This window comes from Neolamprologus brichardi, chromosome 14, assembly GCF_056152115.1.
Source record: "Neolamprologus brichardi isolate AB-2024 chromosome 14, ASM5615211v1, whole genome shotgun sequence".
In the NCBI taxonomy this organism is placed as follows: domain Eukaryota; kingdom Metazoa; phylum Chordata; class Actinopteri; order Cichliformes; family Cichlidae; genus Neolamprologus; species Neolamprologus brichardi.
The window spans coordinates 34,103,402-34,130,968 of record NC_142117.1 but is presented as its reverse complement, the minus strand read 5'-3'; the positions used below and the strand labels follow the sequence as shown (position 1 = coordinate 34,130,968).

Below are 27,567 nucleotides of genomic sequence, written 5' to 3'. Positions count from 1 at the left end.
CCAGTGTGACTGAGGTAAAGGAAAACACAGGCAGCACCATGGACAGTTCCCCAAGCTCCTCCTCAGATGAGTTGTTTAACTGTGTGACTGTATGTGTGATTCTTTGTGTTTGTTGCAGGATGCAAGAACTATACATCAGGTACTCTCCGCGCTAATTGCACAACCAGTTTCTTCCCTATTGGTAACTGTCCTGGTGCTCGTAGAAAACAGAAGTGGGAACAGCTTCTTTTATCCCACTGGAGTTGGAAATGTTTGTTGTGGGTCTCTTTGAGGCTCTCTTCAGGTTGGCTGAAGGAACTCTAAATTACCCGTAGACTTCCTGCCATCTGCTCTAACTCAGCGTGCTTTGTGAAAGAAGAGCCAGGAAGAATTTCTTGCACCACCCTCCTATAACCTTTAGATAAAACTGAACTCACCCAGGTCTGCCTCTGTGGATGCATATTCATCTGAATTTGTGGTGGAGTGTTTCGATGCTACTGGATATTATGGTGTCTGTCATCCGGGCTGTTACACTAGAACTGTCCCAGTGCAGCTTCACAATTACACTGAATGAAATGTCAGCTGTGTGGTGAAAATAGTTCAATAAATTTAGTTTTCAGATTTAAAAATTCATTATACGTCTCGAAATTCAAACTTTTGAACTACTTTAAATTCTCTCAAGCTGCCCTGTGGTGACAGATGAAGTCATCTGATTTGCATAAAACTTGAAAGATGAAGACTCTCTAGGAGTTTCTGTAAATTCACACATGCAACCAAAGGTCAATGACCTCATGCAACTCTCACCCTGGAGTACTAACCTCACTCAGCAACAGCAAGAGATCACATAAGGTCAAAGCATACAGTTAATCATTTGATCTTCTGTAAGTAGCAGTTTTCAAATATTATGAGATTATGATCAATTTTGTGAAACTTCACAGCCCCAATATTACTGTGAGTTATGTAATAATAACATCTTTGTAATAAATGCTCAGTTTGTTCTTTCAGGATCTAACGCCACAGATTAACATGGTTTTCCCTGATAGATTCAGGATGGGCCAGAGAGCACACAGGGCAGGAAAAGTCTTGAAGTTTTGTTGTTTGTGCTTGTACTTGGTTTATTATTCTGCAAAAAGCTCTTTTCTGGGCCTTCCTTACACCATAATTCAATTTATGTAACGAATAAGGCAAAAACTGTCCACTTTTAAAGAAACCAATGAGGTGCAAAGAGGTTACAAATGGCTTTTAGAGCTTCGTAAGATTACACTCAGGTCACAGAGCAAGGGCAACGCTGCAAAAAGGCTTGTGTGGAATGGCATGAACAATATTTTACGTTCAGATGATCAGAGGACAGCTTATCGAGTGTGTTTCTGAGAATTAGTTATAAATCTTACATCTTACAAGAGATTTTCCCCATTCTAGTTTTAAGAAAATACACGGAAACGTGAACCCTCTTTGATGCTGTAACATGGAGTGAAAACACTGGTCAGGATCATCCTTTTTACGTGAACCTCACATATTAAAGTTGCCCTTCTTCCAGTGCAGCTTCTGGTGAACAACTGCCAGCAGTCTCTTAATGACTGACATATTTTAAATCTTACAGCGGTGTACCTACTGTAAGAAACACTTAAGAGCCTGCTGTTATCTTCAGTAATCCCTGCTGGCAGCAGCAGCTCCTCCTGAGAGATAAAACATTAACAAACTAAACAACAAATTCAACAGCTGAATGATTCCACACTACCAGTCATATGAGAGCTCAGCCTGCAGCTGCAAGGCTTTTAATACCCCTGGACAAACAGTAAATATTGTGAAGCAGAAGTGTTACATGTGCAGAACGCAGAGGCTGAGTAATCTGTATCAGGGGACTGAAACTGACGGGCTACAGGGGTTAAAAGTTTACAAGTTTGTTATTTTTCCAGGGTGGAATGATTGCCCCACAAACATCTTTAATGACTCTAAAAAACAAAAGATTTGGGTGCACACATTTGAATTTATTTTGGATGAACATACAGCCTCAAATAATGTTTTTTAATAAGTAGTGCTGAAGATTCTATAATGTTGTTTAACTTTACAAGGCCAAGGCCTATTAACCTATTAGTGATCACTATTGAATAAAGCTGGCAGTTTGTCTTTGTCAGGATAAGAAGGATTTGTTAGACAGCACTCACTGGATTAAACGATACTCATAACAATGGGGAAGTGAAGAGAGTGATGATCTAAAGAGCTTCTAATGATTGAAAACTGTAGATTAACACAAGATAGAAAAGTCTCTTGGAGTCAATTTTAAACAACTGTAGATTCAAAGTTCAAAGTTATTTGGACACCATTTTACCAAAGTCTGGATGAACACTGAAACGGTCACCCTCAGACGAGAGGAAATTGCCTGAGATGTTCAGGGACCAGGAAACTGCTGGATCACTAGCAGCACTGTCCACAATAAATTGAGTTTTATATCCCCGTGCGCTAAGAGGGTGCGGCTTAAAAAAGAAGCTCCTGCTCCAAAATCAACACTTTCAAACTTGACTGAAATTTGTAGCTGCCCACTTGGACAAAGCCAAATGGCTTCTGGAGAAAAGTTTTATGGTCAGACAATATAAGGATTGGCCTCAATGAAAAAAAGATGTGCTTGCATGAAAAAAATGTGAGGCTTTCAAACTCTGTATCAACTGTCGAGCTTGGTGGTGGTAACAGCATGCACTGGGGCTGTTTTGTTGCAAGTGGTACTGGTACAGGTGGGTGGAATACTGAGGAAGGAGAACTACCTCCAAATTCCTCAACTTCAGGCTAAAACTTGGACACAACTGGATGTTCCAACAGGACAAAGATCCCAAATACACATGAAAGCAGGCTAATATTCTGGAATATTGTAAGATGTATAACTTCTGGAACTCTACATTACCACACCATAGTTGTTTTAAAAAAATGTTTAAAAAAAACTAATCAATACTAAAAATTAGGATCATCACCGACAGTCCCCTCTTCATCTCCTCTAGTTGGCACAAAACGTCACACTGCACCTGCAGACAGCCAAGCACACAGTTGCTCCCCTCACCACAAGTCGTGGTTTTATTCCGACATGTAATTCCCCAGAAAAGCTTCTTGTTTCTTCTTTAATTTCTAAATGACATATTGGACATTGGGAAAAGTAACCTGCACGACTGAGACACATTTTGTTAATAATATCAGTTCTGAGGGCCTGAGTGAGTCACACCTGGTTCTACTGACTTTCACTATTCAAACTAGTGACCTGTCTGCAAACCCGCTGTAATACCATCCAGCATATAATTCAGGGTAAATACTTATGCAGTAATTACAGTGCTGGCAGGCTACAGTGACTCAGTCATAGCGTTTTTAAATGGACCTCATCAGGACCCTATAACCACAGATCATTTCGTATTCACTAAACAGCGTGAACCCATTGAAACAGGAATGAGGAATTCACACACAGCAAATCCCTTCGTGCATATTAAAACTCCACCCTGACAGAGTATCTGGCCATTACCATGCCTTGCAATGCCAATTTTCCAGGCAGCAGCTTAATGTTGCATCAAAAGATTAATATTTTCAAGGTCTTGGAAAGTCTAGCTTGTTTGCTACCTGTGAGGTTGCTATTGCTGACTCCAGCAGAGCATTATTGATCAGGTTTGTGTTGTACGGGCCCGGGTGATTACTCTCAGACGTACTGCAAAACAAAGGGTTCATAAACACAGCGTCTGAGACAGAGAGAGGCCAGCAGACCACAAATGCTCCTGGTAAGATAAGCTATGTAGAGAATACTGCATTTCTGTGGCTGGTTGACTCGGTGAGGCAGATGCTGCTCGTGTTGTAGCGCCGCATTGTCTCTCAAAGCGTTTCTGGCATTAAAATGAACAGAACAGACTCTTTTGGGGAAAAAAAGAAATCCACATAGGTTTAGAGTCTACAGTGTGGACAGGCCTATTGTCCAAAATACTTGTTTTTTTATTTTACACATAATTTTTTCTATAAATATTCTTTAAATGTTCAATACCTTTGTTGGATTTAAATTACAGGCTAATTGTTCTCTGACCTTTTTGTAACTTTTTCCTTTAACCCTCTCAGGCCCAAATTAAGTTTTTTGTTGCTAATGCACAACCATGTCCTGCAGTGGTACTTCTGAGTAAAAAAACCTCGTAAAATATGTATGTGGGGTAATCAGGTTGTTAGTTTTTAACTGTTGCAAATCTGCAACGTCTGCCTGGAGAGGGTTAACTCTGTTCCTACACCCTTCTTAAGCTGGCATGAAGTGTAACTAAACATGAAGCCACAGTGGATTTATAATCATTTGTATGCACTGCAGCAATATTTCCAGGTCACGCTATTTAAGTCTAAAAAGTGTGGTTTGTTTTTTTAACTCAAGGCCTGGACTTGTGTTTGTTGCATAAATAAGTTAGCAGTTGGTGAATAAAAGCCTAAACCTGGCTTTGCTTTTGCTGAAGACACAAAACACATCATTTTTTTAATTTATTTTTTAATAGAAGATCCTTTATGGAGGATTTTCTTCTCAGGTTTGAGTAACAACATATAGCAGTAATGAATATTAATATATTAGCTGCAAGATGTTGCCAATTACTATGGAGGTAGGAAGATTGTAAGCAGCCTATTCACTTTGAATAAATCATTAAGGATAAGGAAGGGAGGACAGTAGCTAGTTTACAGAAGAGTCCTACCGTCGAGCTCCTCAACAGAGATGCTGGCCAACACATCGCTGTCACTGTCGGACAGCGAGCGGCTCAGGTAGTTCCCCTTGTAGAGCAGGCCTGCCGTTACATGGTGGAACGGCATCTTCTCCCTGAGAGACAATAGAAGAAATAATTTAGACAGCAGTGAGGGGAGAAAAGAGAAGACTCTACAGGAGAGAAGACTCCTGTAGAGTCTTCTCTCTTGGAGGATTAATTCCAAAAACAAACCATTAAAAGCCCACCTTACACATTTCTAAAAACAGCAGCTTCTGTGTGTGACATTTAATGGTCCCCGCAACATCACTGTAGAATTAACTTATTAGGGTTTCACAGAAAAAGAAAAAACTGTGAGAATTGATTTGCGAGCTGCGCAGGTTCCCTTTCAAACAAAACTTACAATTAAGTCAAGAAGAAAATAAGAAATAATCAGATTTTAAAGCGACAGTTTCGCTCATTTGTGACTCTGGCACTGCTAAAACAAATCCAATAGGCGCGGCATAAACATGCTTCATAAATGAAACAGAACTCATTCACTAAATGGAAAGTAACACAGTGTGTAGCTCGAGGTGAATGTGCTTAATTCATGTCTACGTTAGGTGCATATGAGCATGTCTGTGTGCAATGTAGGTGCAAATGAGTCTGAAGTAATTAATTATTCAATAAATTAGAGCTCAAGGGCACAGGGGGAAAGTAAAAGCACTGAGATCTTAGCGATACTTCCTTCTCTCCGACAGGATTTCATCTAGATGAGCCCTTTGAGGAAATGCTTCTTTGACATAATGGAGGATTTTTAGAATGAACTGAATGATCTGCACCATAAAGAATCACATTTTTCATTGTTTTATCTCCTTTACGGGTTAAGTTGACAGCCGAGCAGAGTTTCATACATCTCACAGTTATGAGAGCTTAGACAAAAACATTTAGAATACATCTAAATGTGAAAAGGGAAACGATTTTACACTCTTAGGGTTACAGTAATTTTATGCCCTCAAAATCTGTTAGTTTATATTTAGAGGTTTTTATGACAAAGGCATGCTGCTCATTCTTCTTGCAAAACCAAAATAACAACAACCATAAGCCAGGGGTGATCTTTTCTTAGCCTTCATTGAAGGTTTTAGGAGTTTATAGTTATACATTAATATTTCCCTCTTTGTTTGTTTCTTTTATCTCAAAAGGTTTATTTTCCCACATCCTGCAACAACGACCAGCCATCTGTCGCCTCGCAGTTCACAACCGGTCTCTGCATCTTGCATGTTTGTCAGTTTAATAAGCATGCACATCAAGACGCCTATTAGGAGCAGCTTTTCTTGCGCACAATGTCAGGATTTTTCATTTTCTAATTCATCAATTATTCAGCCATTTCTCAGCTGTCATTTTGAATATTACAATCATCCCTCTTGTCCGCTCTTTCAACTTTATCGCTACGAGCCAACCCTCATGTTGGCAGCTGATTTACACAGGTACTTTTCTGCATTTGTGTTGCCTGGGGAACTATTGATCAGAATGGTTGACCATGCAAGGGCGACTTTCAATTCATATCAGAAATCAACACATGGCTTATTATGATAACAAGAATCATATTGAAAATATTTTGAAAGCAGGCAATGGAGACACAAATTAATTAAAAGGCAGTTTGTGGTGCAAACTTTTGGTTTTGAAGGATCAGACAGCACTGTGTGTACTCTCAGGGTGGAGGAAAATTGTGGCTTCCATTGTGAGTTTTCTCACTTTCATTAGATTCTGTATTCAGCAGAAAAGCTCACACTAATCAAGACTAAGAATGAATGACTTAATGACACTCGGCAGCAGAAATCCAATTCTTACTTTTTACATTCCTGGGATGGTTGTTGAGCATCTTAACAGACAGTAAGATCGTATGTGCACGCTAGAATTATTAGTCTGTTGGATTGCTGGAATTTTAAACACCAGCAGTAATTGAATTGTTGAGTTGTTATTTTTTAAAATCAGTCATCTGTGTACCTGATCTCACCAAAAACCCAGTTTAGTAGTTGTTTGGTTGAAAATGAATCACATGGTGACATTTTTTCCTTAAATTCCCTAAATCAAGGTTGACCTTTAAGTTATACTAGGTTTAATCTGATATGCTGCTGTGGCAGACATTTTCAATTATTTCCACACATTTATAGAGTAAAGAATCATTTTAGAATACATAAATGAAGCATGATGTTAGTTCAAGCAGCACTGAAGTCAGTGGTATTAGCCATTTCAGATCTTCACACATTTCAATCTGACACTTCCCGCTATCACTCTGCTGATTCAGTTATGCCCACACCACTCCATCACAATTCCTTTGATCTCTTCCTCATGTGCTATTCATGCTATCATTTGATTTGACTAAGATTTGTTAAATTAAATGCACACTGTAAAACACTTCCTGATAGGTTTGTAGAGGAATATACTGTCTTGTGTAAATACTGGCTGCTTGCAGTCTTCCTACCACTGCACATATTTATGGTGTAATACAGTATTTTTAGTGAGAGTGGAAATTAATGTAAATGTTAAAATTGAAATAGCTGACTGACATCTTACAGTTAATGGCACAAAATATTTATTTATTCATGCCAAATATGTCCACTTACGTTTCAATTTCAAAATGTAAAGGAAAAAACGACTATGAAATATAAAAATAAATATAGACTAATGTAATTACACATCAATACGGTACGGTACGGAGACCCGCAAGGGACATGGGAGAAAAAAAAATTAAGACGGACTTTTGCGAGATCTCGCAAAAGAAACTCGGGATCTCGCAAAAGTTTTAGCCACATTCTTCGGAGGCCGCCAGCTCAAAGCCGACCGGGAGGACGAGGCACGATGTGCCGGGAGAGCGGTGTTCCTCACGGCTGTAGTAGGCCTCGACCTCTTGTTAGCTTCGAGATGGTGGGTGTCAGACATCTCCGAAAACGTCGGAGCACTTTTGCAAATATGTGATCTTCTAATCCGAGCAGATATTTGACGTTTACACAGCTACATTCACGCCTCAAAATATCTTAAAAGTTTATTTTGTGACCCAGAAAGAGTAATATTACAACTAAGTAGCTGCCGCCATTGTTGGAATTCAACTTTTGCGAGATCTCGCACCGAGTTTGTTTTGCGAGATCTCGCAAAAGTTGAATTCCAACAATGGCGGCAGTTCATCGTAATTTTTTTTCTCCCATGTCCCTTGCGGGGCTCCGTACATCAAGGCTATGGGACATTAGGAAAGGATAAGATTTAGATAACACTTTACTAAAATATCTCAAGGATATGGTGTTTAATAACGCAAAAGATTAAGTGTGAGATAATGTGCTGAGACGATGAAACACCGACCTTCAACCCCTTAGAAAGACAGTGTAGAACAGAGCGCTTCACAGTTTTCAGCATCATTAGATCTGATTAAATTGATCAAGGTCTCAGCTGAAGAAGCTAATTTGCCCTTCAGGAACAAAGCATGCAGTAATCACTTAAATCAGAAGTGATCGCATCAACCAAGACCACATCCATTTTTCCCTTCATCTAATCCTTACTCTCCGCATGCTGTGATATATATATATATATTAGTTGAACGGGAAAAGGAGGCGAGATCATGGAATTTAATACTCAGATCGAGTGCCTGATAAAAGTGAACCACAGAAATCAGCAGATGTTCCTGAGGATTTTACTGAAATGGCACAGAATGACAAATTCTGTATATGTATTTGAAGATGGACGATTACAAACAGTTACATACAACTGGTTTCACTCGTTTACTTATTTAAATCAGAAATATTACAACATGATCCGCTCGAATGTCATCCCTGCGCTTGTTCTGACTGACAAAAAGCCTAAAATCCAGCTCACAATGACAAAGAATTAAGAAAAGCACCATATCCTCACACATTTAAGAGACTATCCATAAAGCAATTAATCCCCTAATTGTTTCATTTTTACTAGAATGGATTAGAAGATATTTTGCCCAAAAGTACATTTTATGTAACTTCACAAAAGAGCATGGCACTAAACGCAGATGAAACCCGCCCTATAGTTTTATAGGATAGTAACTCAAATTTTACAATAGGTTGAGGCCATTAGCTGATGCAGTTACACAAAGTGACTTTCAGTCTGTGAGGGAGTGAGCTAGGAGTCAGAATCTGGCTCAAGGACAGTGTATGAATTGACTGAACACCATTGTTGATGGTCGCACTAGCTGTGATTAGACCTGTGGCATTTAATCATGGGCCGAGCTGTCACATCAAGAGTCTTGATTTTTTAAGAAGAGTTGGTCACAGATAAAAGTCTTAAGTCTCTAATTTTTTAGATCCTCGACTTTCTTCCCAAAGATAAAAGTAATAAGATTAAAAGCTCAAAAAAAGAACACATTACTGTTCTGCAATGTCTAACCAAAAACCTTGACAATAAAACTTAACCACGAACATGATTTTAAAAACAGATCTTCCTCAGATGGATAAAAGTCCATGAATGTTTTTAACAGTCATGGTTTAAAAAAAAAAAAGGCTAAAGTTGAGTATGAGCAAAGTGAAGCTCATGTTTCCTTTTTTCATGATTAAAGTTCCCACAGATGACTCATGGTAGATGGTTGTGTAAATACGGACGACAATCAGTAATATAAGAAAGACATTTTAAAAGCCACTTTTTATTTGAAGGTGGCAAATCTAAGAAAATTAAATGCCATTTGGAGCATTCACAGCTTTGTTTTCAAAGCATTTTAATCACTTTAAATATTAGTATTACACATTAGCTGAAGGGAGAACAAACTATTAATGCACCAATTTAATACTTTTAAGTCTTTCTAGTCTTGTAAAGACTGGGTCACTGCAAAAATGAACCCTATTACACCTGAGACATAAATAAAATCTCACCAAAGTCGCATGCCTTACGGGGAAAGCATTACTTGTGCTGACACTTCAAGGATAATACAAAGGTGACATGACTAATCAAAACTGTTTGACCCTAAAGGAAGAAGCAGTAAGCTGCAATTATGCAGCTGCCATTAAAATGTCTTATGTCCTCAAATAACTGGCGGGAAGACATGATGAACTCATTCCACTGCAAACTGTCCATCAACTGGATGCCAAAGATTACAGTCGCAAAAGATGTTGAACATGCACATCAAAAGCCAAAACAATCCCAAATGTTAAAAATTATAAACCACAAAATATTTCATTTTTATGGGCAGATACTCTCCAAATGCTCTTTTTTAATGTTTGTTTGAATATAATGGAATTGAGCTGTAATAAAAATACGTTCTTTCAATTCAATAATTTTCATACCATTTTAGCACTACAATTTAAGCACAATGGACTTCCATTTAAGGTGTATTCGTGCTGTAACTGTATGTAAATGTCCAGAAACAGTCACTATCTCTCTGAACAAAAAATATATGATGTGATATAAATGATCAAACGGAGTTTCACCAATATACCGATGCTTTTCCTCATAACTATACAAACAACTCAGTCAGTCCCTTGAATCCCTCACCTCTCTTCTCCTATAAGAAATCACTAATTGACCCATGACCGCATCAAAAGTGCAAAAGCAGCCCGTCCTCATTTCTGAGGTTTCACTTTTGAAAAAAAGCAAAACCTGATGAACGAGCACAGCCTTACTCAGAGCTTCCTGCATGACAAGGAGGCCAGATGGCAATTTCTTACATCAGACCTTGCAGCACAACAGCCAACAGCAATGGGCCAATACAGAGCGGGACACGAGGAGAACAATGTGTACCAACAGCAGCCGCTCCAGCCACAAGATCAGCTTCGTAATGGACATAATACAGTGACAGCTTTGTGTAAAAATACATCCTCCATCAAAGATGTAACAGCAAAACAAAACCACCTGATGGGATGTCACAGACTGAAGTTTGGCTACACTGGCAGATTTCTTGAAAAGGTCCAACCACGGAAATAAATGCAGCAGAAACTTTGTGTGTAGTTAGATCATTTTTCATCACAGAGATTAAAATGAGAGCATAGTCTGTCAACTGGTCATAAAGAAATTGCCAATTAGAGAAATGACAGATGTTAAAATAAAAACAATAAAAAAATAATAATTTCCAGACCAAACCAGAAGTTGGTCATTTCGGTTACGATGGTGTTTCTGTGGTGTGAGGCTCTTTGGTGCCATCTGATGACTCAGTTTCTGTAAACACAGTGACCATAAGACGATATTATACAATACAGCGAATGCACATCACAGCTGCTAAAACAGACCTGAAAACAAAGTAATCCCTTCTTAAAAGTCATGGTGACACTTATTTAATTGCCTGTTGCTTTTGATCAACAACTTTATCTATTCGAATGGTGTGTAAGGTGACAAGTCACAACAGGCAATAAAACAAATTTCTGTTGAAATCATGACGTGAAAAACATTTCCATTAGTCAATGAAATATGGACTTTTTGTGAAATTAAATTATGGCTCTATGACTTCCAGTGCCATCGACTGGGCAGCAAAGGCACACAAGGGGTTTAAACATCAGCCAAGTGAGTGCAAAGCCAATTCATCAAACCATCACTACAAAGCTGAATTCAATCTCCAAACTGAGAAAAGAAAAGACAGGAGTGTTCCACAGAAGTGCCACCTTTCTGCACATATTATCAGCTGCTCCCTGCAGCAACAGACCCTTTCTCTGTTTCTCCCATATGATGATTCTTACCCACACTGGTGGCTGAGATTGTACTCTGTAGGATACTGCAGCACAACGGGCTCCCTTGCCGGACTCTCCACCACGTCCACTGTCCCATCATCCCTCAGGTATGGGTTGCCCGGCAAGTCTCCATTTACCTCCGCATGTGTCTCTGGCGATGGCATGCTGGAGGGCTCCACCATCTGAGGATCCGGCTCTGTGACCTCCTCCTCCATCAGTCTTTTATATGCAGTGCCTCCAGCAGCAGCAGTACAGTGCCTGTCCACAAACCACTGAACCCGGCTGCCTCCACAGTTTGGGTTTGTCCCAGAGCAGCAGCATCAGTTCCCTGAAATCCGTTGTTAATATTTGAGCAGTGAGAGCAGCAGGTACGGTAGCTCCTCTCACACTCCACTCTTGGTTTCTTACTCACTCCCGCCGTCCCTCCCTCTCCTGTCTGTCTCCCTCTCTCCCCCACCTTACTCGCTCGCTCGCTCACTCTACAGCGCAAACATTCCTCCACATGGGGAAATGGAGTGAGGGCTCATTAGTGAGTCCCGATGACAGACTCAGCTCTGCTTGCCTGCCTGCGGCTGTACTGGCAAAGTACACACGGAGAAGCCACAGAGAGGGAGAAAGGGCGAGGCGAAAAGAAAGGGAGAGATACAGAGGAAGAAAAAGAAAATAAAGACACGTGAATTATTAGAGATTAATTAGAGACGAAAAAAGACGAAAAACAGGGAAATAGAAAGAAAAATGACAGGTAACGTGAAAAAGGCTGAAAGGGTGTTTTTGTATAGACGGTCCCAATAACACAGTGGGTTTTGCTTACAGTGCGCTCTGCAGGTCTACACGGGGACCTGCTGGGAGAAACCACAGAGAGCGGAACATGTTGGGAGAGTCTTAAAAGCGTGCGCCACCGTGTGGAGCAAGAGTGCGCGCTGGACGCCTCGCAACAGGAGGATGGGGAAGGTGGAAGGGGGGCGGCGTCCCGGCAGGGGGTCCACAGTGAGAAGTCTTCCTCACATCGACCCAAGATACATACAAGACAGACACTTTCCGCGCTTTCTTGTCATCAGTGTGATAGAAATGACATTTTCCAACAGCTACCATCATCACTAACAGCATTCCCCCTCTCATTTAAACACCTTCATTTCAGATCTTATGCTGTTTGAATCAAAGCTCAGAAACACCTACTTCAGTCGAAAATATATCTCAACCCGATTTTGCTTAAGCTAAACCACATTCATGTTTGTTTGTTTTTTAAGGAACAATGTGCTAGACTTTATTAGACTGAAATCTTGCGCAAATGTCAGTGCATAGAAGGGAAAACGAAGTATCATGCGGACTTATGTTCAAGCCTATTTTTCACCCAGTCTCCACAGTGTCTGCATAGGCACATAAAACTGCAGCGAAAATCACCCGCAGATTCTTACGCGTGGACATCCGCTGGTTCTGACGGGGCCAAACAACAACAGGTGTGGGGCTGAGCGCAGCACTTGTGTGATTAAATGCGGACAAAGAAAAACAATCCCCATATTCCAATAATACGCTGCAGCCAATTCATTGCCCAGTGAAGATATTTTATAGCCTGAATTCCACTGCTTACCTCTGAGGCTGTTAGATGTCTGAAGGTGAGCTGTCAAATCCGTTAATCGATGCTCGCAGCAGGCTCCAGTTTAGAGACTTGGGGTGGACTCCTCAATCAGCCGTGTCGATCGATCCTGTTGATTGCTTTCTTATTAGTTAGTTATCCCTTTGTTTTGACAGTGCAGCGTGGCCATGCTACACCGGCAGGGCAGCGTGTGTTTTAATAGCTTCTGAAGTCCAGCAGCAGTTGGACACATCTATTCGAGTTGCACTTTTTTTTTTGCCAAACTCTCATCAGCATTTAAAATATTTTATCATCTAGCTGTAGCCCCTAATACTCACAGAGACTGCGGAATCTAATCAGAAAAAAATCACTGCCCTGGGTCTGTTGTTTCAAAGTCACAATCCAAGGAGTGAAGATCCACACACACAAGTGCCGAGCGTCTGTACGATTGATGAGAGCAGCCCAGTGCCCAACAGAGACGCTTCAATCCAAACCCATACGCAACCGAGCAGGAAAGCAGCGGATTGGCTGTTTTTACTTGTTTGCTTATATCGTGGTCTATCGTCTCATTTTCAAGCGGAGGAAACACCTGCACCGTTTTGAAAACACCTAACCGGACATATTTCTTCTGGTTACCCCGCCTCTTCTTCGAATTTCAGACGTGACATCGTGCCAAACCAGCCAAAATAAGTTTGTGTTTTAGGATTATTTCAAATTAATTTATTGCCAGCAACAGAAAACATATTTCCTAATAGGAAATAGGAAATCTGTTTCCAGTACAATACAACAATTTCTCTTCACTGCTCCAATATTCATGTGTTTGCTCCTCAGAGAGCTTAGTTTTTACAGGTTTTTCACCAACGCTCAGTCATCATTTCTGCCCTGCTTCACCAAACAAAGCCTTAATCACACATTCTCTCTCCACTTCAGACTGCTGAACAATGGCTTATGTTTACCAGAACCCAAAACAAGACTGATGACTAAAAACGGCAACAAACTCTCTGATGAATGACTGAATATATCAGAAAGGCTTGCAGTGACATTCTGCAGGTGCAGTGTGTTCTTTTGAACAACATGTCTCCTTAAGAAAAAGAGAAATTTATAATGAATGAAGTTCAGAACTGAGCAAAAGACATGCATTTACAGAATGAAGTTATCCTGTATAGGAGAAGTAGAATAATAATAATAATAAGAAATCTATAGCTGAAAGCAGCTGCTAAAAATAATGTTACTATCCTGATATGTTGCCCAAACAAAAAGCTAAAGCAATTCTGATTCTTAGTGCACTGCCAGACAGTCATCTACCATACAGTATAATATGATGTGAAGAAAAAAAGACCCCTAAAAAGCCCATAAGAAAAAAAAATGGATGTATTTACTTCACATTGTGTCATTATTAGTCTTTTTTTATGATGTGTCTCATTAACTAAAAGGCTTCCCAGATTTTTTCCACCCCTCTGTTTATCACTACCACCACCACATTCCCAAATTTCTTCTTTTTCACTGCACGTTGTTAAATGTCCATATTTGGTGCACTGATCATGTATATGATATATTGCCTTAAGGATATTTTGTCTTATTGGTGGACATGCAGGCAGATTCAAACAGAAACAGGGAATTAGTTTACCTTAATGAGGAGAAATACTGTGAGAGAACAGCCGTGAGCAAACCACGGACATCTCCCAGAAAGTCTGAGAGTATCTGGTACCTAATATGAGAAAGTTGTTTACCTCAACCTCCTTTACTATACCAGTTTGAGCTGAATAAACTGCAGACCTCATTAGATAGGTGTTTCTCATGTCTCAGCAGGCCCACGTGGCCCTTTGTTTAATATTGGTTGGGTGTGTCCTTCAGTTTGGTTGCTTTTTGTTCAAAGTTACCGTGAGAGTGATATGTTTTACTTTTCAGTGTTGCCAGTTCACATTTTAATAGTTAATGAAAGCTGTTCCCAGAAAATAAACTCTTCGTCAAAGCAATCAAAATACAGAGGCTTAGTATTTAGTTGGTGATTTGCAGGTGAAAATACGTTTCAGTGTCTGTGTTTAAATATGAGGACTTTGTTTGCAATTAGCCAGCATTTCAGCAACCAGAGGCCCCAGCTTTGTTGCAATACAGTACGTGAAATGTTTTTTTGATGATTATTCGCAGCCTCTGTGCATACAAATACAAAATTTTAACCAAATGTAATTTTACCTTAACATTTTTTCAGTTCTGAGGCAGTGTTTATATACAGAAAGACTATAACAATGGGAACTTATCTCCAAATGAGTCGCTAAAGTCATTTAAAGAAGCTGACCATTAAGGAAAATAATACGTGATTTTCTGTTCAATAATGATTTGAAGTCAGCGGCTGTTTTCTGCTGAAGGCTACGAGGCTGACGGCAGAGCTCTTTCCACACACCCACTCACTTTCTTTATTCCTATTCCTGTCAGTTTAATCAAATGAATGCCTATGTCTAACAGAGTATTGTATGTTTAATAGTGGTATTCTAGATTCAGAGTAATGTGCCCACTAGCAATGCCAAAGGACAAAAAAGGTCCTGCCAAAAGTGCCACCCACGTTTATACTGTCAGGGTTGCAACAATTATTTTTCACATTTTAAGGCATTTGGAAGGAGTCACCCGGTCTGACTTGGAGTGAGTCAGCAGGCAGACAATTTGGTTACAGTGTAGTCTGAGAAACGCTGGATGTACTGCATATTGACTAATAACAGTTTTCTCCAATAAACATGAAATTCCTTTTATCAAGCGAGCACAAAACCCCGTGCGTTGCAAAGCTGCCACGCACTGCATGGGGTTATTAGAAGCAAGTGTACATGTGACTCTTGTTCAAGAAGGTCAAGGCAAAAACAAAGGTTTTATACACAGTCCATGATCTGTTACAGACTATCAAGGAACTACTTGTGCACATAAAAGATGGATGAGATCAACACATCTGTTAGTGAATCCTGTTTTCATGTCTTACGTTGAGTGGTTTCAATGTTGCCATATTGGTGTTTTGAATCCAGATGTGATGAGGGAGGAGCAATGTGAGGGACAGTGCTTGCTTTTAGGGTCACAGCTTGTCAGTAACACAGTATACCTGCCATGACTATAATGAGGACCAGAATTTATAAAATTAATGTCTTATTATGTTCAGTAATGTTTCCTGAACACATAGCTACTGTGTTGCTGCTCTGGACTCTAGACATCAGCAACAGGCAGAAATGTTTTTATGAAAAAGTTTTTTTCACAGTGTCCTGTACATTTCCTGAGCAATTATAGTAGAGAAATCACCCTGATCCAGCTGATTGTGGGTTCCAGTGAGGTCTATTATTTACATGCAGATTGACCCTCACGCTGTTAGAAGTGTATACATAAATACTCTTTGGTAGGAACCAGTGTTGGTCAAGTTACTTGAAAAAAGTAATCAGTAACTAATTACTGATTACTTCCCCAAAAAAGTAATCCTGTTACTTTACTGATTACTTATTTTCAAAAGTAATTAATTACTTAGTTACTTAGTTACTTTTTAAAAACACGATTTACAACCTGAATAGGTGATAAAGCGATAGATCTTTCAGCCCAATTCTACTTTTTCTGCATAATCCATCATACAAAATGTAATCAAATGGAAAAGTATCTTTTTTTAACTTGTTTTATCAGTTTTAATCTTTTAACTTTATGCATCAAGCAAAAATAAAATTATATGCACCATTCTCCGACTTGAATAAATTAGTTTAACATTTAAACCTATTTTCTGCACATTCCAGCACATAAAATAAAATATTTTTTGTGTTTACACTCAGTCTTTCAAATAGATGCATTAAAAGGAGCTTATAGGATGGGAGTTATACTGGTTCTGTGAATGTAAAAACAACAAGAGAAGACAAACCACTAATCCAACTCAAGATTATCTTTTGTTTGTCTAATAACTACTTGAAAAGGAGCTTCTCATTGAGGCTGTGCTATAAAGAAACCCCTATAATAGGTAAACAAGTAAGCTTGGTAGGTCATTAACCAAGCAATTTAGAGGAAGTATGTTTGAATAACTTGCAGTCTTAGCAGTTTTTTTCAGCTCTGGGCTCATGATGCACCTCAAGCAGGCGGCGTTGAAAGCTATTTTGATATTAGCTTTTCTGCACACACATCCGAACATGCACATGCAGCTACCATACATCATGAAACCAATCTGTGCTTAGTTCAGCCAAAGAAAGCTCATCACCATGAGGTGTGTGTATGTGCATGTGCCAGTGTGACAGCATTTCTGAGCCTATGTGTGTGTGTGTGTTCTTGATGGAATGAGTCACAATGTCTCTGGTTTTGCTGTGGCTTCATGTAACTTTTCAAAATGGAATCTAATGCGTCAATTCATCTGCTCTGGATTTGCTGGAACAAAATTAAAGTCCTCAATGATGAGGCTTGACAGCAGCTGAAGACCACAAAGCTTCTCCCTGCTGCTTATCTCTGTAGGGGACAAAGGGGAGGACTGTCTTTTTAGAACTACGTGAATACTAAATGGCTATTGTCAGAGGCATGATTCTGAATATCTCATTCATTGCATTATGATTCGGTGAAATGGGAGCTTACCATCTATGTCTTGGTATGAGCTCTGGTTTAAAACCAAACTGAAATAACCAACGCTAATAACAATCCTTATGAATATGATTTTGGACTTCAGCACTAGGGAAAAATAGAGTTTGATCAACAGTATTTCTGTGACAATAATGATATGACACGGTGGCAAAAAGACTTTCTCTGAATGTATTGGCAAAAGGCAGAGAACACCTAGAACAAGTTGCTGCTCCATCACACACAAGCAGTCCAACACATTCACACCGAGATTCACACTTCTGGCAGTTTAGAGCCTTTAGTGTCAGTTTCCTCCCACAGTTCAAAGACAGGACCTGTTAACTAGCAGCTTTTCAAATTGCCTGCTTTCCAATTGTTGCTGTGAGGAAATAGTAAAAATTAATCTGATTAAATAAATGCAAAAATACACCCTGGCGATTTTTTATAATTCAGCAAAAGTTTAGATATTTTATTTATTTATTTTTCTGGTGAAAAAACCTTTCAGTTCAAGTTCAAGTCCTGTTTGAGGAACACAGTGCAGTCAGTTCACGGTTACCATGGTTTAGCCTGTTATTGACAGAAGGAGCTGTGGCCAAATATAATTGAGCGAGTCTCTTCTTCTGCACGGAGGTCAGATCCATGGCTTCTGAAAAATAAAAAACCATCACGCTGGGTGGTCAGGTATCTGGAGAGCAGACGAAATACAAATTTCAAAGCTGTGCTGTTGTCATGGATCGAGTGAGAGACAAGGTTATTCTAGTTAAAATATATGTGAACAAATATTGTAGTTAACTAAGATTTAAAAAGAAAGAAAGAAAGCTTCAAAGAAAATGATGAAAAATCAACTAAAATTACTTTTAACTTGGAAAACTAACCAAAACAAAACAGGAAATATTCTTAGTTTTAGTATTTGTTTGTTTGTAAAAACATTGTTATCACTGGTTGACTGATGAGGCATTAATGGACATTTTTATTGAGACATTGGATTTCTGCAACACTGAGTCAGCTGCTTTCAAAAGGTTCTATGTTTTTACTGTAATACCTATACTAACTCAGTTTCTAACTCAGATTTTTAAACAATAAGAATTAAACTAAATCCAGAAAACTAAATGAAACTAAACTGATTTAAGAACAAAAGAATACTAACCCCGGTGAGAGCCGGTGTCTGATTTAAGGCAAATGTCCTGCTTTAACAGACATATTTTAAAATAGCTCTACAATTGTTTACATTACATTAATATTTTTCACATTAAACCGATTCGCTTACTCAACCTCAGCTTCTTAATCACCAAAAACTGCAGTGAACAGGCTGGAGTTACACATCACAGCAGCCTGTCTGTAAATGTGCCAAAATAACCCTATTGGATATGAATCATGAATGAAGGAGAACTGATCTAAAGAGAGGTGATTTAAAAAGGAGAGCATCTCATACGGTAATCTTCCCAACTGAGGTTACAGAAATAAGAAGATTTTAGAAAGATTTCTGTCCTAGAAATCTGAGGTGTCTCTCTGTCTAAATTTTGCAGGGACATTTTGTTGCATTTGCATGTTTTAAAAATTATTGTTATGCTTCATTAAAATAGAATTATTTTCAGAGTTTGACAAAACTTCGTGCAAGTACTTCCAGAAAGTTACTACAGTACCAACACTTCAGGGGGTGGGGTGAAACCGCTGTGAGACCTTGCCCCATCCTATCATGTGACCTACTGAGGTCACCTGAGTCATCAAGGTGTGAGTTGGGTTTGAAGCACCTGGGATGGGATTTTAAGACTGCGTTGTAGTTGGCTGATAGATGGAGATGTAAGCCGACACCTCTATTCAATGATTATTCACAGCAGACATGCGTGGCCTCCTTTGCTCCTCTTTCAAACCATCTGCCTTCTCACATGGCACATCATGGAAGAACCACCTCCACAGAACAAGACTCACCTGCATTTAAAGGACAAAGGAGACCGTGTTCAATTTGTGGGCAAAGCAGACAAACCGTTAACACATTGTTAGCTAAAAACCGTCATCTTAAAGGTCAGTTTAAAAAATATCTCTCTTTAAGGGCAAGCACAACGGTGCAGTGGCCTCCCATTAAAAAGGTCCTGGGTTTGAATCTACCCGCCAGCTGGAGGGCCTCTGTCCAAGGCATGCATGGAGTTAGGCTAACTTGTGATTCTGAACTGGCCATAAGTGTGAGTGGTTGCTTATCGCTTAGCTTTTGTCTTATGACCAGTGTTGGGTGTAATGCGTTACTGTAATTAAATTACTTTTCCGCTGAAAAAGTAGAGTAACTGATTACTGTTCATTTTTAGGTATTTTAATTACAGTTACTTACAATGTACTTGCGTTACATTGTAAAATAATTAAACTTATTTAATTTCAATAATTTATCTTCTAAAGGTAAAAGTAAACTCTGCCGCTTTAACATCGCTGTAGTGCAGCTGCGCGGCATTTCGCGCCAGTTTTCTGCACAGTCGTATTCTAAAGCGGAAGATGTCGGACTCGGCTGAAGCGAGTGGCTGTTTTATGAAATGGACATATTCCCGTCTCTTCACTTTTCTGAAACAAGCAGACAAGAACATTACAGTAATATGTAAAAACTATCGGCCGCTGTTAATAGCATGAGTAATCTACTGAAGCGCCTGAGTGATCCTTGTTCATCATCCATGGATAACACCGCGGCAACTCCTGCTAAGCAGCAAAACTTAATTTTACTTCAGCAGCACAGAAAGCGTCTGAAGGTGAGCTTAAAAAAATGATTGCAGGCTACATTGTGGAGGAGATGCTACCGCTGCGTACTGTAGAGTCTCCGTCTTTTAAAAAAAAGATTTATTATTTAATTTCTATTGTTTGTCCACATTAAATTACTTATTGAGTAATTAAGTTACTTTTCAGACACAGTAATTAGATAAGTATTTTAAATACAATATTGATTAAGTAATTAGTAATTAATTACTTTTTTTAAAGTAACTTACCCAACACTGCTTATGACAGCTGGGAGAGGGTGTCAACTCCCCCTCCTGACCCTGAACTGGTTAAGCAGAAGAAGATGGATGGATGCTCCCTGATGGATGGAGCAAGTATCACAGGTCTTTATTTCAGTCACCTTGTGCAACCCAGGCTTGTTGTCTGCTAACCCGCCTCTCATCCATTGATCAGTCAAACTGAGCAGCAGATAGCACACCACAGGACATAAAGGTTACAGAATAATGTGCTCTAAACCCACCAATAGGCTCGCTGAGACTACACAGTCTCCATGAGACAGAAACATATAAATAGCATATGACAACCTTTTTAAAATCCAGACTGTTACTGTGTCTCTCTTTCTCTCAATTTAAGAGATGTACTGAGAGCATTGTGCGTGCTCCCACTACATGTACACTGATTCTTTGTTGCTTTGTTTATTCTGATGAGCATCCTTAAAGTCTTAATGCAATATTTAGTGTACATACAGACACAGCCACCAACTGTAAGTGGATGAAAACAGGATAGAGCCAAGTCAATTATTCTTACATGAAATTGTGCTACATATGCTTCCTGGACATAGAACATTGAATGAACTATCTCTGGTTTTCTGGCTGAGATTGTAGTATATTTTTATGATGTGCACCAGTTCGTAGAAACTTTCTTACAGTGCCTTCAACTACAACAGCATCCTAACTTAATACATAACCATTTAAGTCACTTTATATAATAAAGAAGGTTTTGATGCTTAGAGAAGGAAGTTAAACTCTTTACAAATTGGATTTGCTTTTGATAGGATCTTGGAAACTTATTCTTCAGACCTAATCTACTCTGGAGCAGATTAGTTTAAGATAAAGGATCTATACATATAAAACAAAAACCTAATAACCAATCAGCTCTCTGAAAAATAATACCACTATAAGAGAGGTCATGGACCTTGGTAAAAGTAACAGTGATTTAAAGTCTTTGACTTGCAAAAATCATAAATATAAATTTTATATAAGGTTGTCTTTATTGGCTACAAGTAGTTTACCATAAGTTTTGAAGGGATGTGATATAACTCTAAAGCCTTGCACTGGAAGTCAGTCTGTGTTATGTTTTTAGATGTGCTTATTTTTGCTCTCAGACAGTTTAACGCTGATAAAGTTGAAGCTGAAAGAATATCTAAGAATAAGTTTTACGCAACATAGGAATTTCTTCATTGAACCAATTCATTAATTCAATGAAATACAGAAGTAATTATAGGCGTCATTATGGCACCTTGGTGATGGGCAGTGAAGTTTGCTAAATGAGACGATCTCTTTTTCCTTAGATTGCCTTTTTTGGATTTAACTTTAGATTTTTTTTTAATGTAGAGCTTTTCTATTATTTGTGGCCACTCAAAAGTCTTGAAGTGCACCCATTAATACGGTGCTTTTCATACAGAGCTTTTACATGTGCACAGTCCCTCTCTGCTCTGCTCTCCTCCGCTTTAGCTCTAGGAGCTGTGTTGCTTTCAGACTGTATTATCAGCTTCATATTTTTCTAATATTATAGTTTCCTTCTTGTTTTTATGTCACTCTGTGGATTGGGCCTGCCCATGTTTGTGACTGATCATACTCACAGGTAGATTGGGAAGTTCCGGGTTATGTTAATGAGGTAACAAGGGGTAACCTCTGGAGCTGAAAAATGAAGCAAAGGCTTAAATGACACCATTCCTTTCATGGGACTTGAGGCTGGCTCCAAAAAATAAACAATCCTCATAGACTCTCACATGAAAATGACAAACTTTACAGCAGAGAAGTTCATAACGTCTGCATATGTTTACATACTGGAGTGAGGGGACTGCTGTCTTAACTGACAGGTGTGCTGACATGGGTAGTAGTATGAAATTTTGTTGAATGAAATTCTAGTATTTTATTATTTTGTTACCATCCATCCTCTTCCGCTTATCTAATTCAGGGTAACAGGGAGACACAGATATTTAAAAAAAAATACAATCAATAGACATTATACACAATGTAAAAGATCAAATGTAAATAATGTAAAGAATATAAAATACGTAGATCAACTAAAGGCTTGTTTGAACAGAAAAGTTTTTAACTGCTTTTTAAAAGAATCCACAAAGCAACTAAAGTGTGTTGCTTATGAAATCCATGAAGTGCTATAGAGAAAATTACATTTTATTGATGTAATTAACACATTTTGAACTCTTAAAGAAATATAACAAAAGGAAAGACACCCAGCTGAACTAAAATAATCCAGCAAACAAAAACTGTTGTGAGCCGCCACCCTTATATTGCCTTTGGGCTTTTGGAGCCTTGACCTGACTTTTAAAATAATTGGAAAAAAGCACTATGCTGCTAACAAAAAATAGATATTTGCAAAATTTTGCCTAAATATGTAATTTACCACGCGGGGCGTGGTAAATTACATATTACATTGTGTATATCCCAGCTGCCACAGCGTGAGAGCTGATAGGTGTCTCTTGGGTTGGTACAGTATATGAATGAAGGTGACTCATGTGACTCTTACATTACAGTAAGTGAAGCCAGAAAAGGGAGATACAGCCTGGTACTTTCTTCATACTTAATTTTGTGAAATTAGGTATTTTGACTTGGATACAACTTATTTTGCAGGTCAACATTAATGGTGCTCAAGAAAGCAAAAAAGACAGTAAAGAAGTTTAACCTTCAGCTTGATTTTGCTAATTGCTTTTGATGGTGTCAAATGTTTGCATGGACGTTTCCCCTTTTATTCACTGAGTTGTGAAACAGACCATATGACAGCTGAGCCTGAGGAAAGAAACAATGATCCAGGACACACAGTAGGCAATTAGCACCTATCTCTCCTAATCACTCTGCGCCCTGCATGCATTTCAGCACTCATTATTGAGACAGATTTTCTATGATTCATCGCATTGCTGTGTGATTTACCACCACTCAGCAGTCAGGCGAGAATTCATTACACCATTAGAATGCAAATCCTCCTTTGAAAATAAAGCATCAATATGCGAGGCGATGCCTTCATTAGACGGTCATTTGGTTAATTGAGTCACTTTGTTTTAAGAGGGGATTAGCATATGAGCTAAATCAAGGTCGTTCTCCCCACCTGTCTCATACAGACACGCTACAACCAACCAACACAGCATCCCAATACTTCTGGGGGCAAATGTCAGTTTTTAAGCAGTTGCATCTTTGAGTAACGCACTATGACGACCCAGATGATAAATGAGCGAGCAAAGTTAATTTAGCCAACCAACAGGAGGTCAGGTGTATGTGTTGATAGAACATTTGTGGGCTTGTACTAACAGTTGAGCTTCACTGGTGCTTCAAGTGATGTGACAAATGAATTTGAGCGCACGAGAAAGAAGCTGGAGCAGAACGATTCCCATCACACATTCTCGGGGTGTGATCTGTGCTCTCCTGCCACATTTGAACCACAGCAATCTGAACATGTAACACAAGAACTGAAGGAAAATGCATTAGCTTGTAATAAAGCATTATAATACCAGATATGGGTCCCCGTTTCAGTTGTGTGAGGCTTTTAATTTTTTCAGCTGTTTCCTCTTTGGCAGCAGGCATCTTAACATTTGGCTCCTGCTCCCTTGAAATCTGTTGATTTGACAGAGTGCCGACACACTCGTCCCTGCACGTCTGAATTCATTTATGTACAGACAGACAAGCAAAGCAGTCACAGAAGCTTCTGAATGTACAGGTACTACAGATATAAACACAGCTGGGTGTAAGCAGGCTTATAGGTCAGCCTTTTCAGACATTTTAGACCAAAGATGAACAATGAGCATGTCATTATTCAAAGCACAATACACCGAAGAAAGCATTCAGTAGAGTACACAATGTATATTTATTCTTTTTTTCATTTCTTGTCACAGCCCCACTAGAACCCCCCCCCCCCCCCCAAAAAAAAAAAAAAAATTTTAAAATAAGCCTCTGTTAACACTAATGCTGACATTCACATTACTAAAAAGATTAGTTTAATAAGATGGACAAAAAAATCATGTCAGTTGAACTACAGCATATTCAATAACTGTTAAAATGCATGTTTTGTTATATAATATTGTCATAAATCATGAGGAGACATACCTAAAACTAATGTCAGCAGGTATTTTAAAAGTGCGAAGAGTCACCTGACAACAGGAAGTCAAAGATTTGACTTACCACAATCCAGGAGCAGGTTTTTGAGACAGGTAAACCAACTAGGACTGATGGTCTGTTGCACATGGACACAGACTGGATTAACTCAGGAACAGGAAGCTGCTTATAGCCCAGATTCTTTGGACATCTGGCCCAAACAGGAAACACACTGATGAACAGTTATAAACATTATATGCATATACCTACAAGTCTACACGCTGCCCACAGACGCTGAAGACGAAGAAGAGGCACTGAGTAATGGTTTGAAACAGGCTGTGAACACTCGCCAGTGAGGCAAACAGACTTTTTTTCTCTTCTGAAAAACACGCAATCATGTCCTCCAACACATTTAGCAGTCATCTGCAAATATCATTATCACTTTCACATTCCCATGAGGTCTGGGCACATTAGTATGAAGGATGCTTCTAGACACACCCTTAAAAATGCCACCTTTATAAATACACAGTTTACTCCCAGGTTACAGTGCTGAGTGGATGCTGAAGGCAGAATGATCCATGGACTTGAAGACAAAGTGTTTACAGCCTCACAATCAGAGGCTACCTGTGAGCTTGTACACACTGGCAGCAGCTTTAAATGGATGTTCCTCTGGGACATAAACAGGAGGAAAAAAAATGAACACCTAAAACAATTTTTAACCACGGCTGTAAAGGAAATGATTCATTGACAAATCCCTAATGACCCTTGCTCGTACTCTTTTGGACTCCAAAGAGACAGTGGACTCCACACCTAGCTGGAAAATAATTAAAAGTGAAGAGATTAAATTTCCTACATGCCCCTTGGTAGCCCTGCTTTAAAATGGCACTTTACATCTGAACCTAACATAGCATTTTGGATGAAATAAGTTGTGATGGCTGCAGTTACAGCCACACAGTGGTAATAGCCACCAAATATTAGAGGCTTACACATAATACTACACTCACATTTTTCTTTCTTTAAATATAGGATTTAATTTACAGGATAATAACTGGTTTTGATTTAGAATTAATTTACATATTCACATAATACTGTATTCTAAAAAAAGTGCGCACATTTTAGTTTAGACTGTATGTATGATTTAATCTTTGTTTTCTGAGTGACCTCAGTTGCAGCTGCTCCAGTCCCTTGATCGATGAGGGGAGGAGCAAGCCTATATGGAGACCAGCAAATTGGCACATACCATAACTCTGGATCAGGAGGGGAATTGGAAATTATGTTAGTTTCAGTTAGGTTGTTTGTGTTCTACCTCTTTTTTGTGTTTTGTGTGCTGATCAGCCACTATTTAAGTTTCCCCTTTGTTTAGGTAGGTCAGTTTGTTTGAGTTGCTAGCAGGGATGCAACGATACCAATTTTTTCAAACCGATACGATACCGATACTTGGATCTGAGTACTTGCCGATACTGAGTACAAAAATCGATACTTCTACCACACACACACACACACACACACACACGCAATGAATTGGAAGACAGGTTTTATTTTATTCTCTGCCGATAAAAAATAAAATCGTAATAAAAATGACCACAAAAAAAAATTTCAAGTGAAAAATAAGCACTTCTGTTAAATTATTGCGGAGTATCCACATTGTAATTTAACAGGTTTGAGAATAAAATAAACTTTTAAATTATTGCAGAGTGTCCAATTTCATATCGCGGCTCGAGTATGCTGAGAAGAATCCTATGCTTTCCACGACCGGCATTGGCTGGTCATCCAGAGCGATAAAATGAGTCAGAGCCTCTGTTATTTTATCTGCCTGTGGATTTTCTCTTGACATTTTTCATCGCTTTTCCAAAACCTGAGTTAAAGTTGGCTGTTCCGGTCCACACTGCTGACATTTTGTTTAGCCTAGCTACAGCAGCCTCCAGTTTCTCTTTTTTATCTGGAGCCGCCAGTCTCACTCGCCTAACCCTGTGCCTGTTTAGCGCGGGATGTCCCCCTAGTGGCCAATCTAAAAAACTACAACAGAAATGACCAGCCACCCTCTGACTAATGAAATAAGTTAGTATCGGTTAACTTTTACGAGTATGTGTACACACACATTTTACAGTATCGGCCCCGATACCCGATACCAGTATCGGTATCGGTGCATCCCTAGTTGCTAGTATTGTTTGAGAGATCAGAGCAGAGATCATCCTCCGTCAGTCCTCCTAGAGCACATGGACACAACTTCTCTCTCATTTAAAAATGCTTTCACATTATAACAACAATAACAGTAATAGTAATAATAATAACAATTTCTCCATGCAAAGAAATACTTTTAATCAGTTAGATTTATCCTTGTGTATATTGGAATGGCCTTCTCTGGAAACAGTCTTGAACCCAGAACTGTCACCTGCAACTGCAACAACAAAGTGCTTCACAGTATTACTGGATTAAACTCCTTTGGAGACATTTCAAAGTTACACTGACATTAAAGCTATTTGGTAAAAAGCACCCCTGAATCCAAAGTGACTTTGAGAGTGCACCAGTTTCCAGTCTTAATTGCAACAAACATTGCAAGCACACAAGGGGGAACGTGTCAGTCATGCGGAAATTATTATTCTGAATCCATTATTCCACCGTTGACGTAACAACATGCTTTCATTATGTTCCTTTTGACATTACAAATTTGTCTTGCTTAATCACACAAACTCTTAAGAGTTGGCAGGAGGCAGTGCTGGTTAAATGTGTTGCACAATAACACAATAAAAATAACAGCCATGTTCGGCGGATACATTTGCAGATTTAAGATTATATAATGAATAAAAAAAACTAAAATACACCAGTCCAGCCATTAAGTGAAATGGGAATTTTTAGTATCTTGCGTATGGATATTTGGCATGCAGACCAAATATGCAGCAAGGGATCGAACCACCAACCTTCTAACTATTAGATGACCTCTATCTGCTGAGCTATTCACTATTCACAAGGTTGTGAGTGAATCAATGATAAATAATCAATCAAATCCAATTGAAATTAGATGTTTTAACCTCCTAGGATCACATTTTGGGTTATTTAGACTAAAATACTCAATTTTGCTCTACATGGGCCTGATATCCACT

At 39.0% G+C, this 27,567-nt stretch overlaps 1 protein-coding gene across 2 annotated transcripts in view; it reads right to left on the bottom strand.

Moving 5' to 3' along the window:
* caln1 (calneuron 1) overlaps positions 1-13,326 on the bottom strand; it is a 64,405-nt gene extending 51,079 nt beyond the window's left edge. The window contains exons 1-2 of one of the 2 annotated variants that reach the window (XM_087851188.1): positions 12,909-13,326; positions 4,665-4,786 (exon numbers count right to left, since the gene is read on the bottom strand). In XM_087851188.1, coding sequence (XP_087707314.1) covers positions 4,665-4,779 — 115 coding nt within the window. In that variant the 5' untranslated portion in view covers positions 4,780-4,786; positions 12,909-13,326. Of the gene's footprint in view, positions 1-4,664; positions 4,787-11,329; positions 11,733-12,908 lie in introns of those variants that run through there. The other variant, XM_087851187.1, reaches the window with a different exon arrangement.
* Positions 13,327-27,567: the final 14,241 nt, after the last annotated feature.